The sequence below is a fragment of the Haliotis rufescens genome, unplaced genomic scaffold (assembly GCF_023055435.1).
Source record: "Haliotis rufescens isolate VD_foot unplaced genomic scaffold, xgHalRufe1.0.p SCAF_15, whole genome shotgun sequence".
Lineage (NCBI taxonomy): Eukaryota > Metazoa > Mollusca > Gastropoda > Lepetellida > Haliotidae > Haliotis > Haliotis rufescens.
In genome coordinates this window covers 35,100,528-35,118,556 of record NW_025963835.1, presented here as the reverse complement: position 1 = coordinate 35,118,556, position 18,029 = coordinate 35,100,528, and the positions used below count along the sequence as shown (strand labels likewise).

The window sequence follows — 18,029 nt, the reverse complement described above, 5'->3', positions numbered from 1 at the left end:
AAACCTGTTATAAATTTACATCAAGCTGGCATGGGTGGTCCTGTCATCTAAGGCGCCGCAATTCGCTGTGCACAGTTGCGTCCCTTGGGCACGCCAGAAACCTATGATTGTGGGTTCGAATCCCGGTTCGCCCCAGTTATGTTTCTAGGTTTGTCAGCACCATACCCGTGCTTGTGGGTTTCACCGAAGTGGTAAACGTGAGACCTGCATCACTTCGGGCTTTGCTTGCTTCAGGCTTTGCTTCCACATCAAGCTGAGATGCTGTGTGATAATGTGATGAGTGGATCCACTATACAGTTTCTATACATAACAAGGAGAGATCACACAACAATTTAAAAACAATTTTAATACTGGCAGTCTAATCAAGCTTCATATTATACACAAACAGCAATGTCAAGTAGCAATCATCACAATAAAAACAGTCTTACTTTACGGTGTAATATTCCTTCCTGTCCCAACAAGATCCAGTGAATGTTTTATATAATCCATTATTCTCCATAGTTCCCACATTGCCGACATGGCATACACAATCAAAGTTTCAAATCTCTCCGACATGGCACATCAGTTTACACCTGATCACTACCTGGGAACTGACCACTTAGTCTTCCTCCAGCTTGAAGAGAAATAGCCAAGCTACAATTACATAACATCAGCCTTTACTCGGCCGTGAGTTTACCAGGGCTTACATACAGTCACCATTGGTCAGTGTTAATCACTAGAAATCTCTACACAAGCAACATAATATATTAAAAAGGTATGAATATACATTTCATGAAAACTATCTATATTTAAATATATTCTTCATGAAAAGTAAATATTCATAGATAATGGATTCTCATGATAATAATGGGTATACAATTCAAACCGGTGTTTAACCCAGCTCACTCACTCACTCACTCACCCACTCACTTACCAACCCACCCACCCACTCGCTCGCTCACTCACTCACTCACTACATCAAAGCATGAAGACAGTTGTGAAACTGGCCTGTGGTTACCATGGTAACAAGGATCAATCTGCAGTATTATTGGATTGCTGCGAAGTGAAAAATCAGTTTATGTTTTGAAATATTTCAAATTCATTACTGCTTTCTTTTCGTTTCTATTTGGTGGTACAAAATGAATTACTATATTTTATCAGTTGCTTCATATTGTTTTTCAATCTTTTTATCCTTAGTACAATGGTCTTGCTTAGTTTTAAACATTTTGATTTAGAAAAATGTTTTATAGATCTTCAGCAACCATGCTTGCTGTGAAAGACGACTATGTTTGTCATAAGAGGCGACTAACAGGATCGGGTGGTCAGGCTCGCTGATTCTATTATTTACAGACCTTCGTCAAATAGCTGGAATATTGCCGAGTGTGGTGTTAAACAACAAACAAACAAACCAACAAACCAAAAATATTAAATTTTAAAATCATAAATAATACGAGCGACGTATTTGAACTCAAGTCTTCTGCTCATCACATCATACCAAAGAAGAAAGAGGCATACATATTACCTCCCCTGGTATATCAAGGGAGGTAACTGTAATTGTGTCACTGCTGTCAACACACATTAACACACTTGAATGGCTGGGGAGATTTACAATGCCTATATGACTGTAACGGAAGTTCACATGCAAGGCTAGACTCTGACACACCTCGACAGTTGTAGCTTGCAGTGTCCAGGTCTCAGTTCTATCTTACTATTGTAAAGCACACATTTATACAGGTAGGTATAGTTTCATGTAGGTAGAGTAGAGTTGAGAGTAAAGCAGGGTGAGTGAAGTTTTCAACTCTTAAGTTGACTGCAAGAGTTGACTGCCAGGTCGAGATAAGTGTTGGTTGTGAGATTCTCAGTGTCGCCTGCACCGTATTGGATTCTATCAAAGTCACATATATGATTTTACTGTCATTCCATTCGTAAACCGATATACTAACAATATTATCAGACTTGTGAATAATGTATGGTTGAGATCCCATATGATAACAATGATATCAGACTGTGCATGGTTGAGAACCCATATGCTTACAATGTTAAACAAATGTTTGGGACAGCATGAGTGACAACCTTGTGTCATGTGACTGGCTGAAGAGTCAGATTGAAGGGAGACAACCCAATGATCTCGTCGTCCTAGACGTGTCGTGGTCCAGCACCAAGGATTGCCACAAGGATTACCTCAAGTAAGATGGAGTCATTATTTTATCTTGTTATACGTCTATTAAGAATCTTGCAATTCCATTGGTTAATCCATACCACGTCATGAAACAATGCATTTCAATGTAGACCCCTAAATCATGTGACTTCAAATATTAACTCGTCACATGATCAGTATTGACCTGAATATTCAGTAGTGATGAATATTGACTGGGAAACAAGATGGCGTCTGGTACGAACATTTCGTGGTTTGAAGCTGAGCTACTGGAAGGAAACAGAGGACGATTTAAAAGCTTCATAAACTTTAAAGTAAATTTCAGTATAACAAACCAAATGTTTACTCTTGACGAGGTTGATATGCCAAAACATGGACCTTCAGACACTACCCATTCAGTGGTCTGACCAGTCCTCAGCCGGCGGCCTTGGTCCACTCAGACCACCTCAGTACGCAGGTCCTCGGGTCATTGATTTCGCAAATTGACCTCTTCTAGAGGAACAATTTTTATTATATTATGGATGTGTTATTACTGCTATAAACCAATCAGATATACTAGGTATTGCAATATGATAAATATGCAAATGAGGTCACCGTGCAGGAACTACTTTTAATGGCTGTCAATCATTTGGCCCAGTATGATCAATCAGTCCTGAAGTGTATTCCTAAACAATCAGTCCTGAAGTGTATTCCTACTCAATCAGTCTTGGAGTGTATTCCTACTCAATCAGTCCTGAAGTGTATTCCTACGCAGTCAGTCCTTAAGTGTATTCCTACGCAATCAGTCCTAAAGTGTATTCCTACGCAATCAGTCCTGAAGTGTATTCCTACTCAATCAGTCCTGAAGTGTATTCCTACGCAATCAGTCCAGAAGTGTATTCCTACTCAATCAGTCCTGAAGTGTATCGCAATCAGTCCTGAAGTGAATTCCTACTCAATCAGTCCTGAAGTGTATTCCTACTCAATCAGTCCTGCAGTGTATTCCTACTCAATCAGTCCTGAAGTGTATTCCTACTCAATCAGTCCTGAAGTGTATCCCAATCAGTCCTGAAGTGTATTCCTACTCAATCAGTCCTGAAGTGTATTCCTACTCAATCAGTCCTGAAGTGTATCCCAATCAGTCCTTAAGTGTATTCCTACTCAATCAGTCCTGAAGTGTATTCCTACTCAATCAGTCCTGAAGTGTATCCCAATCAGTCCTTAAGTGTATTCCTACTCAATCAGTCCTGAAGTGTATTCCTACTCAATCAGTCCTGCAGTGTATTCCTACTCAATCAGTCCTGAAGTGTATTCCTACTCAATCAGTCCTGAAGTGTATCCCAATCAGTCCTGAAGTGTATTCCTACTCAATCAGTCCTGAAGTGTATTCCTACTCAATCAGTCCTGAAGTGTATCCCAATCAGTCCTTAAGTGTATTCCTACTCAATCAGTCCTGAAGTGTATTCCTACTCAATCAGCCCTGAAGTGTATTCCTACTCAATCAGTCCTGAAGTGTATTCCTACTCAATCAGTCCTGAAGTGTATTCCTACTCAATCAGTCCTGAAGTGAATTCCTACCCTATCAGTCCTGGAATGTATGCCTACCCTATCAGTCCTGAAGTGTATCCCAATCAGTCCTGAAGTGTATTCCTACTCAATCAGTCCTGAAGTGAATTCCTACCCTATCAGGCCTGGAATGTATTCCTACCCTATCAGTTCTGAAGTGTATCCCAATCAGTCCTGAAGTGTATTCCTACTCAATCAGTCCTGAAGTGTATTCCTACTCAATCAGTCCTGAAGTGTATTCCTACTCAATCAGTCCTGAAGTGTATTCCTACTCAATCAGTCCTGAAGTGTATTCCTACTCAATCAGTCCTGAAGTGTATTCCTACTCAATCAGTCCTGAAGTGTATTCCTACTCAATCACTACTCAAGTGTATTCCTACAGGGTTTGTAAAGTTACTTTGATGAATGAAAACATGTCCTAAGCATTGAGCATTTGAATAATGACATTCTGTGATAAATAAGTATTACATTTGTGTGTTTCTGAACATATTTATCATCATAATCATTGATAAGGAAAATTTTGTATTATATCAAATGCTGGCATAATAAAGTTTTTATTGGCTGCCATAGAATGTTTATGATGTAAAAACACTCAGCTGATAATCACTATGTTTCATGATTTATGGTACGGCTGGTAGTTCAACAAGCTGACATATTGCAGTTGTTCTCCAAAACCTTGTTTACAATCAATACTTTATAACAGGAGGCCGAGCAATCTAAGGCTGTGGAAAGTTGCCTGCCTGAGGGATTGGTCGTTGTTATTGGGGTTAGGGGGGTGGGATTGGTCTTAGGACTGTATCATATTTTGCTGACCCCCCCATTTTATGTAACATTTTTTCATGAAGAAAAGGCCTTCAGCAACCCATGCTTGCCATAAAAGCCGACTATGCTTGGCTGAAGAGGCGACTAACAGGATCGGGTTATCAGACTCGCTGACTTGGTTGATGCATGTCATCGTATCCCAATTTCGTGGATCGATGCTCATGATGTCAATCACTGGACTGTCTGGTCCAGACTTGATTATTCACAGGCCACCTTCATATAGCTGGAATATTGCTGAGTGCAGCGTTAAACAACAAACCAACCAATCATGCCCCCCCCTCCCCCTATAGTTATGAAATTTTTTGGCTACCCCCACTTTCGATGTATCAATTTTTCAAGCATTCTTAGCTTTCTATGTTGAAATATTTCAGCCCATGTGGTATTAAATATTAACTCACTCACTCACTCTCACTCACTCAGGGAACACATTCCAGGATCTGTGTTCTTCAATGTATTGGACTTGGCCGTCAACACTGATCTCTATCCTCGAAATATCCCCACCTTGGACGTCTTCCAGAAGGCAGCTAGGGACGCTGGCATCAGCAACACCTCCCATGTCGTCATCTACAGCAACACCGACCACTGCAGCTTCTTCATCTCAGGCCGCGCGTGGTGGACGTTCCAGGTGAGGTCAAGGTCTTAGGAACTGAACCGATGCATTTATTGTAACAGGTGCAGACATGCTGTTCCCTCCCTACTATGATCGAAGTGGCTGTAAGATCTTATTTCCATATAGCAGCAAGACAACCAGTCCACACATTAAATACATGATGGATGAGGTCATCTGGTCTTCAGTTATATTCAAAAGTTTCCTTTTGTTTCCATGGCAACTAAACAATTGTGAGTATGGAGCTGTGTTGGGAAGCTGCTCCAGTGTGGTCGATAGTTTGTGATGTTTCTTGTGCCAGCAGTATGAGGATGGGGCACACAGTCAGCAAGTTAAGGGTTGAACCCAGCTCTCTGCATGGGGAGTGAAGGCCTTAACATGGTGTTTTACAATTTTGATATATTAGTGACCTCTTTGGATATATTAGTGACCTCTTTGGATATATTAGTTACCTCTTTGGATATATTAGTGACCTCTTTGGATATATTAGTGACCTCTTTGGATATATTAGTGACCTCTTTGGATATATTAGTGACCTCTTTTGATATATTAGTGACCTCTTTTGATATATTAGTTACCTCTTTTGATATATTAGTTACCTCTTTGGATATATAAGTGACCTCTTTTGATATATTAGTTACCTCTTTTGATATATTAGTTACCTCTTTGGATATATTAGTGACCTCTTTGGATATATTAGTGACCTCTTTTGATATATTAGTGACCTCTTTGGATATATTAGTGACCTCTTTTGATATATTAGTGACCTCTTTGGATATATTAGTGACCTCTTTTGATATATTAGTGACCTTTTGATATATTAGTGACCTCTTTTGATATATTAGTGACCTCTTTGGATATATTAGTGACCTCTTTTGATATATTAGTGACCTCTTTGGATATATTAGTGACCTCTTTTGATATATTAGTTACCTCTTTGGATATATTAGTGACCTCTTTTGATATATTAGTTACCTCTTTGGATATATTAGTGACCTCTTTGGATATATTAGTGATCTCTTTGGATATATAAGTGACCTCTTTGGAAATATTAGTGACTTCTTTTGATATACAGTCAAGTTCCGTCAACCTGACACGGTTGGTTGCAGAAAATTAGGTCTGATTAACAAGTATGTCGGATAAACAAAATTAAGTAGTATCAGCAGTCGTGATCGAAAATCAGACAACTGCATGATAGATAATGATACAAACACGTTGTGTACTCGCGGGCAGATGACCACGGGTCACGCTGATCACTGTGTTGGATTAACAAGCCTGATTTCGGTAAACCGTTGCCAATTAGGTGTGTTGGAGTCAGAGTGCGATATTGTCGATTAACGGGTCTAAATAATCTAGAGTAGTCCAGATTTAATTGGTTCCCATAACTAGTGTCGGATAAAACGGATTGTCTTTTAAAAGTGTCTGTGATGGTGACTTTGTTTCAGATATGTGGACACCCAAAGGTGTCTGTCTTAAATGGCGGCTTACAGAAATGGAAGTCTCTAGGTTTCCCCACCACCGACACCAGGCCGGACATCCGGGTGAGTGAGTGAAGGAGAAGCATGGCTGAATGACACAGGCTGGACATCAGGGTGAGTGAGTGAAGGAGAAGCATGGCTGAATGACACAGGCCGGACATCGGGGTGAGTGAGTGAGTGAAGGAGAAGCATGGCTGAATGACACAGGCCGGACATCCGGGTGAGTGAGTGAATGAGAAGCATGGCTGAATGACACAGGCCGGACATCCGGGTGAGTGAGTGAATGAGAAGCATGGCTGAATGACACAGGCCGGACATCCGCGTGAGTGAGTGAAGGAGAAGCATGGCTGAATGACGCAGGCTGGACATCTGGGTGAGTGAGTGAAGGAGAAGCATGGCTGAATGACACAGGCCGGACATCTGGGTGAGTGAGTGAAGGAGAAGCATGGCTGAATGACACAGGCCGGACATCCAGGTGAGTGAGTGAAGGAGAAGCATGGCTAAATGACACAGGCCGGACATCAGGGTGAGTGAGTGAAGGAGAAGCATGGCTGAATGACACAGGCCGGACATCTGGGTGAGAGAGTGAAGGAGAAGCATGGCTGAATGACGCAGACCGGACATCCGGGTGAGTGAGTGAAGGAGAAGCATGGCTGAATGACACAGGCCGGACATCCGGGTGAGTGAGTGAAGGAGAAGCATGGCTGAATGACACAGGCCGGACATCAGGGTGAGTGAGTGAAGGAGAAGCATGGCTGAATGACACAGGCCGGACATCTGGGTGAGAGAGTGAAGGAGAAGCATGGCTGAATGACGCAGACCGGACATCCGGGTGAGTGAGTGAAGGAGAAGCATGGCTGAATGACACAGGCCGGACATCCGGGTGAGTGAGTGAAGGAGAAGCATGGCTGAATGACACAGGCCGGACATCTGGGTGAGTGAGTGAGTGAAGGAGAAGCATGGCTGAATGACGCAGGCCGGACATCCGGGTGAGTGAGTGAAGGAGAAGCATGGCTGAATGACGCAGACCGGACATCCGGGTGAGTGAGTGAAGGAGAAGCATGGCTGAATGACGCAGGCCGGACATCAGGGTGAGTGAGTGAAGGAGAAGCATGGCTGAAAGACGCAGACCGGACATCTGGGTGAGTGAGTGAAGGAGAAGCATGGCTGATTGACACAGGCCGGACATCCGGGTGAGTGAGTGAAGGAGAAGCATGGCTGAATGACGCAGGCCGGACATCCGCGTGAGTGAGTGAAGGAGAAGCATGGCTGATTGACACAGGCCAGACATCCGGGTGAGTGAGTGAAGGAGAAGTATGGCTGAATGACACAGGCCGGACATCCGCGTGAGTGAGTGAAGGAGAAGCATGGCTGATTGACACAGGCCGGACATCCGGGTGAGTGAGTGAAGGAGAAGCATGGCTGAATGACGCAGGCCGGACATCTGGGTGAGTGAGTGAAGGAGAAGCATGGCTGACTGACACAGGCGGGACATCCGGGTGAGTGAGTGAAGGAGAAGCATGGCTGATCGACACAGGCCGGACATCAGGGTGAGTGAGTGAAGGAGAAGCATGGCTGAATGACGCAGGCCGGACATCTGGGTGAGTGAGTGAAGGAGAAGCATGGCTGGTTGACACAGGCCGGACATCAGGGTGAGTGAGTGAAGGAGAAGCATGGCTGAATGACACAGGCCGGACATCCGGGTGAGTGAGTGAAGGAGAAGCATGGCTGAATGATGCAGGCCAGACATCCGGGTGAGTGAGTGAAGGAGAAGCATGGCTGAATGACGCAGGCCGGACATCCTGGTGAGTGAGTGAAGGAGAAGCATGGCTGAATGACGCAGGCTTGACATCCGGGTGAGTGAGTGAAGGAGAAGCATGGCTGAATGACGCAGGCTGGACATCCGGGTGAGTGAGTGAAGGAGAAGCATGGCTGAATGACACAGGCCGGACATCCGGGTGAGTGAGTGAAGGAGAAGCATGGCTGAATGACACAGGCCGGACATCCGGGTGAGTGAGTGAAGGAGAAGCATGGCTGAATGACGCAGGCCGGACATCCAGGTGAGTGAGTGAGTGAAGGAGAAGCATGGCTGATCGACACTTGCCGGACATCCGGGTGAGTGAGTGAAGGAGAAGCATGGCTGATCGACACAGGCCGGACATCAGGGTGAGTGAGTGAAGGAGAAGCATCGCTGAATGACGCAGGCCGGACATCCGGGTGAGTGAGTGAAGGAGAAGCATGGCTGAATGACACAGGCCGGACATCCGGGTGAGTGAGTGAAGGAGAAGCATGGCTGAATGACACAGGCTGGACATCCGGGTGAGTGAGTGAAGGAGAAGCATGGCTGAATGACACAGGCCGGACATCCGGGTGAGTGAGTGAAGGAGAAGCATGGCTGAATGACACAGGCCGGACATCCGGGTGAGTGAGTGAAGGAGAAGCATGGCTGAATGACACAGGCCGGACATCCGGGTGAGTGAGTGAAGGAGAAGCATGGCTGAATGACACAGGCCGGACATCCGGGTGAGTGAGTGAAGGAGAAGCATGGCTGAATGATGCAGGCCAGACATCCGGGTGAGTGAGTGAAGGAGAAGCATGGCTGAATGACGCAGGCCGGACATCCGGGTGAGTGAGTGAAGGAGAAGCATGGCTGAATGACACAGGCTGGACATCCGGGTGAGTGAGTGAAGGAGAAGCATGGCTGAATGACACAGGACGGACATCTGGGTGAGTGAGTGAAGGAGAAGCATGGCTGAATGACGCAGGCCGGACATCCAGGTGAGTGAGTGAGTGAAGGAGAAGCATGGCTGATCGACACAGGCCGGACATCCGGGTGAGTGAGTGAAGGAGAAGCATGGCTGATCGACACAGGCCGGACATCAGGGTGAGTGAGTGAAGGAGAAGCATGGCTGAATGACGCAGGCCGGACATCCGGGTGAGTGAGTGAAGGAGAAGCATGGCTGAAAGACGCAGGCCGGACATCCGGGTGAGTGAGTGAAGGAGAAGCATGGCTGAATGACGCAGGCTGGACATCCGGGTGAGTGAGTGAAGGAGAAGCATGGCTAAATGACACAGGCCGGACATCCGGGTGAGTGAGTGAAGGAGAAGCATGGCTGAATGACGCAGACCGGATATCCGGGTGAGTGAGTGAAGGAGAAGCATGGCTGAATGACGCAGGCTGGACATCTGTGTGAGTGAGTGAAGGAGAAGCATGGCTGAATGACGCAGGCCAGACATCCGGGTGAGTGAGTGAAGGAGAAGCATGGCTGATCGACACAGACTGAACTCGCTGTTTGATTCACCGAGAGATTGTCAGTCTGTGGAATGAGTTCATTTTCCAAAACCCACTGAGCTGAGGATTGGTTCACATGTGATTCTAGGCTGCAACAAAGTAGGTCTGACGAAACATTAAAGTTTTAATTAAGTTTTAGGGAAAAATACATCATTAAGGCCAATCTGTTGGACTTCTTAGACTTTTGACATATTGCTCTAAAATGTTTAGAGTGGGTAAAAGTAAAATATATAGAGGTTATCAAGTGAGTGTGTTTGGGGATGGTAAATATCCTGTATTAGGAATAAACATTGTATTTAGCAAGCCTTGGTGAAAATCACTTTCCTTCTCTCACAAACATTACCGAAACATTGCAAGTTTTCCTGGAATGTGCGCATTAATATATATTATGTCACAGGATAAGTGATGTGTCAGTCGGACAATGACAGTAGCCAATATAGTTCCAACTGAAACATGTTTCTTATACAGTGGCGAAACAACATATACGCAAAACAACAATTGCCTACATGAAAATTGTTTTTACTTGCCTTTTTGCGGCAATCCATCGGTCTGTCCGCTAGAGTAATTGCTCTTTGTCAAAGGGAAGCTACTCTAACCCTAGTCTATGAGATGTCATGGCCACGTTCAGACGTTGTTGACAGTGTGTCCTGTCATAACGTTACGAAGTGCAGTCAGATGTACAGTGACAAAACAAAACATAGTAACAATTCAAACATATTTCGGCCAAATCCAAAATTTTAATTTGTGGAAAAGGTTCAAAGCCGCAGAGGTCTACGAGCACAGATATGGCTACCGATCCTGCTAGATCCCCTGCACACACACACACACACACACACACGCTCACACGCACACACACTCACACATGCTCACACACACGCTCACACACATGTTCACTCACACACACATAAGCACACGCACACAGACACACACGCACAGATACTCACACACACACATGCTAACACACACACAGGGACACACACACACCCCACCCCACACCAACCTACCCCAACCCAACCCAAGCCAAGCCACCTTACCCCACCCTCATGCATGGTAATTTTCATTACTGCAGTGGCATGCTGTGTTGTAGGTCGGCAACTTTGAGGCTAAATGGACCCGCACCTTGTACCGTACATTTGATGAGTTCAGTGAAGCCCTTTCAGGACAGAAGATCCAAGTGTGTGACTCCAGGGGTTCCGACAAGTATGCAGAGCACGGTAACCATGGTTACAAAACACTATCTGTGACCTGCGGGGAGAAAAGTGACCTTATTGGTGCTAGGATACAATTGCGCTATGACGTCATAAAGACAGTTGACCTCAACTTAACAATGAAGATCGCCATGTGTAATGTCTTGTATCTCAGTAATAAATATGGGAATTGTGTTTTTGTGTTCCAAAGATGCTGTAGTTTTAAAATATATTGAAAAGTCAAACTGTGATTTTTCACCCATAAGGTCTTTTATTTCATGGTTGGTCACATTTAATGATTTGTGTAGGTCATGTAAGGGGGACCAGGTTTGTTTGTTTGTTTGTTTGTTTGTTTGTTTGTTTGTTTTTTAACCCTGCACTCAGCAATATTCCAGCTATATGATGGCGGAGTGTAAATAATCGATCCTGGACCAGACAACCAGTGATTGATATCATGAGCAACATCCTATGCTGTTTGGGTATGATGGCACACAATCCTCCTCAGAACCAGACCACGCGACCCTTTCAGTCTCTGTTATGATGAGCAGGTTGTTTGGGATACTCTGACACGGAATTCCACAGAGGTGGCTACAATGTCATGTCGTGTCACTGTGCCCGAACGGCTACGACCATTTCTCATACTGCCATGCCCATAACTCACTCACTCACTCACTCACTCACTCACTCACTGATGGAGTTCTGCTGGAACTGGTTGTGTTTCAGGGCACATTCCTGGAGCTCACAACATCCCGCTGTCGTCACTGATGGATGAAGAGAAGAAAGAGATGAAGTCCGTGGAGGAGGTGAAGAAATGTACGTCCTTGAAACATGTGTAAACTGTTAGATTGATAAATATCATCGATGTAGTGGACAATGTAAGTTTTGAATGACTTGAAACAAATGTGCTAAATCTGCCACTTTAATAGAGCTGAGGTCTTCATTCAGGTGTACATCCTTGATGTTAGAGCCTAAAGCTGTATGACTGCCTTGATGTGTTAGAGCCTGTAGCTGTATGACTGTCTTGATGTGTTAGAGCCTGTAGCTGTATGACTGTCTTGATGTGTTAGAGCCTGTAGCTGTATGACTGTCTTGATGTGTTAGAGCCTATAGCTGTATGACTGCCTTGATGTGTTAGAGCCTATAGCTGTATGACTGCCTTGATGTGTTAGAGCCTATAGCTGTATGACTGCCTTGATGTGTTAGAGCCTGTAGCTGTATGACTGTCTTGATGTGTTAGAGCCTATAGCTGTATGACTGCCTTGATGTGTTAGAGCCTGTAGCTGTATGACTGTCTTGATGTGTTAGAGCCTATAGCTGTATGACTGCCTTGATGTGTTAGAGCCTGTAGCTGTATGACTGTCTTGATGTGTTAGAGCCTGTAGATGTATGACTGTCTTGATGTGTTAGAGCCTATAGCTGTATGCCTGCCTTGATGTGTTAGAGCCTATAGCTGTATGACTGCCTTGATGTGTTAGAGCCTGTAGCTGTATGACTGTCTTGATGTGTTAGAGCCTATAGCTGTATGACTGCCTTGATGTGTTAGAGCCTGTAGCTGTATGACTGTCTTGATGTGTTAGAGCCTATAGCTGTATGATTGCCTTGATGTGTTAGAGCCTATAGCTGTATGACTGCCTTGATGTGTTAGAGCCTGTAGCTGTATGACTGCCTTGATGTGTTAGAGCCTATAGCTGTATGACTGTCTTCATGTGTTAGAGCGCCTGTAGCTGTATGACTGTCTTGATGTGTTAGAGCCTGTAGCTGTATGACTGTCTTGATGTGTTAGAGCCTGTAGCTGTATAACTGTCTTGATGTGTTAGAGCCTATAGCTGTATGCCTGTCTTGATGTGTTAGAGCCTATAGCTGTATGACTGCCTTGATGTGTTAGAGCCTATAGCTGTATGACTGCCTTGATGTGTTAGAGCCTGTAGCTGTATGACTGCCTTGATGTGTTAGAGCCTATAGCTGTATGACTGTCTTGATGTGTTAGAGCCTGTAGCTGTATGACTGTCTTCATGTGTTAGAGCCTGTAGCTGTACGACTGTCTTCATGTGTTAGAGTGCCTGTAGCTGTATAACTGTCTTGATGTGTTAGAGCCTGTAGCTGTATGACTGTCTTGATGTGTTAGAGCCTGTAGCTGTATAACTGTCTTGATGTGTTAGAACCTGTAGCTGTATGACTGCCTTGATGTTAGAGCCTGTAGCTGTATGCCTGTCTTGAGGTGTTAGAGCCTATAGCTGTATGACTGTCTTGATGTGTTAGAGCCTATAGCTGTATGACTGCCTTGATGTGTTAGAGCCTATAGCTGTATGACTGCCTTGATGTTAGAGCCTATAGCTGTATGACTGCCTTGATGTGTTAGAGCCTGTAGCTGTATGACTGCCTTGATGTGTTAGAGCCTGTAGCTGTATGACTGTCTTGATGTGTAAGAGCCTATAGCTGTATGACTGCCTTGATTTGTTAGAGCCTGTAGCTGTATGACTGTCTCGATGTGTTAGAGCCTGTAGCTGTATGACTGTCTTGATGTGTTAGAGCCTGTAGCTGTATGACTGCCTTGATGTGTTAGAGCCTGTAGCTGTATGACTGTCTTGATGTGTTAGAGCCTATAGCTGTATGACTGCCTTGATGTGTTAGAGCCTATAGCTGTATGACTGCCTTGATGTGTTAGAGCCTGTAGCTGTATGACTGCCTTGATGTGTTAGAGCCTATAGCTGTATGTCTGCCTTGATGTGTTAGAGCCTGTAGCTGTATGACTGTCTTCATGTGTTAGAGCTTGTAGCTGTATGACTGTCTTCATGTGTTAGAGTGCCTGTAGCTGTATGACTGTCTTGATGTGTTAGAGCCTGTAGCTGTATGACTGTCTTGATGTGTTAGAGCCTGTAGCTGTATGACTGTCTTGATGTGTTAGAACCTGTAGCTGTATGACTGCCTTGATGTTAGAGCCTGTAGCTGTATGCCTGTCTTGATGTGTTAGAGCCTATAGCTGTATGACTGTCTTGATGTGTTAGAGCTTATAGCTGTATGACTGCCTAGATGTGTTAGAGCCTATAGCTGTATGACTGCCTTGATGTTAGAGCCTATAGCTGTATGACTGTCTTGATGTGTTAGAGCCTGTAGCTGTATGACTGCCTTGATGTGTTAGAGCCTGTAGCTGTATGACTGTCTTGATGTGTAAGAGCCTATAGCTGTATGACTGCCTTGATGTGTTAGAGCCTGTAGCTGTATGACTGTCTTGATGTGTTAGAGCCTGTAGCTGTATGACTGTCTTGATGTGTTAGAGCCTGTAGCTGTATGACTGCCTTGATGTGTTAGAGCCTGTAGCTGTATGACTGCCTTGATGTGTTAGAGCCTGTAGCTGTATAACTGTCTTGATGTGTTAGAGCCTGTAGCTGTATGACTGCCTTGATGTGTTAGAGCCTGTAGCTGTATAACTGTCTTGATGTGTTAGAGCCTATATTTTACGACTGCACACTGTGTGTGTTTCAGTGTTTGCACATGCTGGTGTGGACCTGACACAGCCTGTAGTCACCCACTGTAACAGTGGGATGTCCTCCTGCTCGCTGGCCTTCGCTGCTCACCTGTGTGGCAACACTGATGTCGCTGTCTTCCATGTGAGTTCACCTGCCACAACTGGTATCTGTTAGCTCACCTGCCACAACTGTTAGTTCACCTGGCACAACTGGTATTTGTTAGCTCACCTGGCACAACTGTTAGATCACCTGTCACAGCTGGTATCTGTTAGCTCACCTGCCACAATAGGTATCTGTTAGCTCACCTGCCACAACTGGCATCTGTTAGCTCACCTGCCACAACTGGCATCTGTTAGCTCACCTGCACAAGTGGTATCTGTCAGTTCATCTGACAACTGGTATCCTTTAGCTCATATTCAACATATGGTATCTTTTAATTCACATGATCCCCCAAATCCCCTTCGCTGACATTTACATGTGTGAAATCTTCGCTGAAACACTTCTCTGGATGCATTCATCAGCTTGTCTTCTTTAGGGTGGATTCACAGAGTGGAAGACGAAAGCTTCAGACAAGATTGAGAAAAGCAGCTGAATTCTTCCCCTCACAGTGACAACATACTCACATGCTGAAACCTGGCTGATAAAAAAATAGAAATAAACTGTGTCAAGTGTAACTGAAAGTATATATGATGATTGCAATGGGTGCCATGTGACTGTTATAGATAGACACTTGCGTCACACAACAGCTGGGGTTTAAAATAGATTTGAGGTGTCCAGTATTTGAAGCGGCATTTTGCGTGTACACTGACGAAACCAGCTGCTACGGGACGCCTCCATAACCAGAATGACATCCCCACTATTCAAGGGCAGCTCTCTTCTCCCAGCTGGCATCAGTCTTTGTGGTTATGTATGTTGTTCTGTTTGAGACATTCCGATATGTGATTAATATAACCAGAGTTTATACACTGCCAAAATATTCAGTTTTGATATTGATATGTTATTGCCCTAGTATTGCATACAGCAACATTTTCAATTGTATTCTTACACCATTATCAAGCTGGAGTGACAACAACCAAGTGATGAGAGGTATACATGCATGATATGTTGTGATAAGCAGCAGATTAACATTGACAACAACAGGTAATAGATAACAAGTGGCCTACAGATAACTTGATGAAGCCACATGTACAGTAGGAATAACAAATATACCTCTCACCACTGGGTTCTTGTCACTCCAGCTGATAGCGGTGGAAGAGTCTACATTCAAACATCACTCCAGCTGATAGCGGTGTAAGAGTTGACATTTGAACATCACTTCAGCTGATAGCGGAGTAAGAGTCGACATTCAAACATCACTCCAGCTGATAGCGGAGTAAGAGTCGACATTCAAACATCACTCCAGCTGATAGCGGTGTAAGAGTTGACATTCAAACATCACTCCAGCTGATAGCGGTGTAAGAGTCTACATTCAAACATCACTCCAGCTGATAGCGGTGTAAGAGTCTACATTCAAACATCACTCCAGCTGATAGCGGTGTAAGAGTCTACATTCAAACATCACTCCAGCTGATAGCGGTGTAAGAGTCTACATTCAAACATCACTATATGCAATAGAGTTGTATGCTTTCCTACTTACTCACCAGCTTCTAGAATGACAATCAAACAGTGAGGGAATTATCATATAGGATCATATATAGCATCATACATCTGAGGGCGGTGGGGTAGCCTTGTGGTTAAAGTGTTTGCCTGTCACACCAAAGATCCACATGGGTACAATGTGTGAAGCTCATTTCTGGTGTCCCCCACCATGACATTGCTGGAATATTGCTGAAAGCGGTGTAAAACCATACTCACTCACTCATACATCCCAGAAGCGTTGCACAGGGAAACCCCTGGACCCATGCAGTGTATACTTGTTGTTGGGCGAGGTGACTCAATTAATTGGGAGCTCAGACTCTGTATCTTGGTGGATAGCTCGTCATCATATGCTGATGGCAGATATTGTTGCCTGTAACATCAATAACTTGATTGTTTAGCTTCTTGAGATTTCTTGTGCAGAGGATTTCTGTATTGAGTGGAAGTGACACAGGTTCTTTTGAAGGTTGAAGGATGATTGTGTCCTGATGGCAGTAGGATTGCACGACGCTGAGAAAGTCAAAGTCCAAGCAGCCACTCTTAACCATGTTACAGATGTTCTATAGTTTTATTTTATTGTCTATAATTGTTGTGGCAACTCATTTTATAACTAACATCAATAAAAAAAGTATATTTTTCCTCAATTGTAAAATGATATGAATTGCACTTCTGACACACATCCAAGGTGGCGTCATACCAAAAGATGTTACAAGATGGTACTTGATGTTAACCTGTCTGGCACCCTGCATTAAGGGGCTAAAACAAGGACTGGTCGACTCGGTGTCAGTATACTGTGTCTGAGTGGGGTCATCACTTTAAAATCTGCATCAGTCTGGACTAGTAAAAGTGGCCAACCTCCAACCTCCACCCCCCCCCCCCCCACACACACACACACACACACTCACAACCACCCAAAAACCCACACCCACCCACCCACCCTCACTTACTCACTTAGTCACACACACACACACAGCTACATAGGTTCAATAATCTCGGATACCTTCCTCTCATCTGACAGGGCGGTTGGGAAACGTAGTGGCTAAAGCATTTGCTTGTCATGCCGAAGACCTGGGTTCGATCCCTGACATGTGTGAAGCCCATTTCTGTTACCCCCCTCTGTGATATTGTTGGAATATTGCTAAAAGCGTCGTAAAATCAAACTCACTCACTTACTCCAGACTCCTACCCATGTCTAGCTGACATGCAGTGTAGTGAGTGAGTGGGTGGGTTGGGTTTAACGCGCTTTTAACAGTATTCCAGTTGCATTGCGGCGTGTCAGTTTAATGTGGGAGGAAAGCCCGAAGTGATGCAGGTCTCAGAGGTTTACCACTTCTGTGAAACCCACGAGCATGGGTGTGGTGCTGACAAACCTAGAAACATAATCGGGGCAAACCGGGATTCGAACACACACTCATAGGTTTCTGGAGAGCCCAAGGGACGCAAATTTGCACAGCGAATCGTGGTGCCTTAGACAACTGGGCCACCCGTGCCCTCTGACATGCACTGTAACGTTATGCACAGTCAGAGAGGGACGTTTCATGTCCGGCTCTCCTAGTGATATATATATATATATATATATATGAGACAGCAAGTTAAAGCGTTCGCTCGACACGCTGAAGACCCGGGTTCGATTCCGACATGGGTACAAAGTGTGAAGCCCATTTCTGGTGTCCACTATTGTGATATTGCTGTGTTATTGCTAAAAGCGACGTAATACCATGCTCACTCATTCGCTTCAATGGGATAAACTTTGAAACAGGAGAGACTTTCCGATGCCGGTCATCTGTTGCACATTTCAAAATTTTCTCTTGTTCAGCATTCAAACTTTGTCAATGTCACGTGACATCCAATAACTTACTGCC

At 44.5% G+C, this 18,029-nt stretch overlaps 1 protein-coding gene across 1 annotated transcript; it reads left to right on the top strand.

Moving 5' to 3' along the window:
• The first annotated feature begins 1,543 nt into the window (after positions 1-1,543).
• Positions 1,544-16,806, top strand: LOC124151884 (thiosulfate sulfurtransferase-like). The gene is made up of 8 exons (XM_046524567.2): positions 1,544-1,713; positions 2,040-2,165; positions 4,922-5,126; positions 6,554-6,649; positions 10,966-11,092; positions 11,789-11,878; positions 14,549-14,673; positions 15,068-16,806. Exons 2-8 carry the CDS (start codon positions 2,041-2,043, stop codon positions 15,122-15,124), a joined length of 825 nt encoding a protein of 274 aa, XP_046380523.2. The 5' UTR covers positions 1,544-1,713; position 2,040; the 3' UTR covers positions 15,125-16,806.
• The last annotated feature ends 1,223 nt before the right edge of the window (positions 16,807-18,029 follow it).

Bases quoted from the DNA above. Each gene is read 5' to 3' on its own strand.
- LOC124151884 (XM_046524567.2), top strand. From the start codon at position 2,041: ATGAGTGACAACCTTGTGTCATGTGACTGGCTGAAGAGTCAGATTGAA. The intron at 6,650-10,965 runs GTGAGTGAGTGA...GCTGTGTTGTAG, and splicing joins ACACCAGGCCGGACATCCGG to GTCGGCAACTTTGAGGCTAA. The intron at 11,879-14,548 runs GTACGTCCTTGA...TGTGTGTTTCAG, and splicing joins CGTGGAGGAGGTGAAGAAAT to TGTTTGCACATGCTGGTGTG.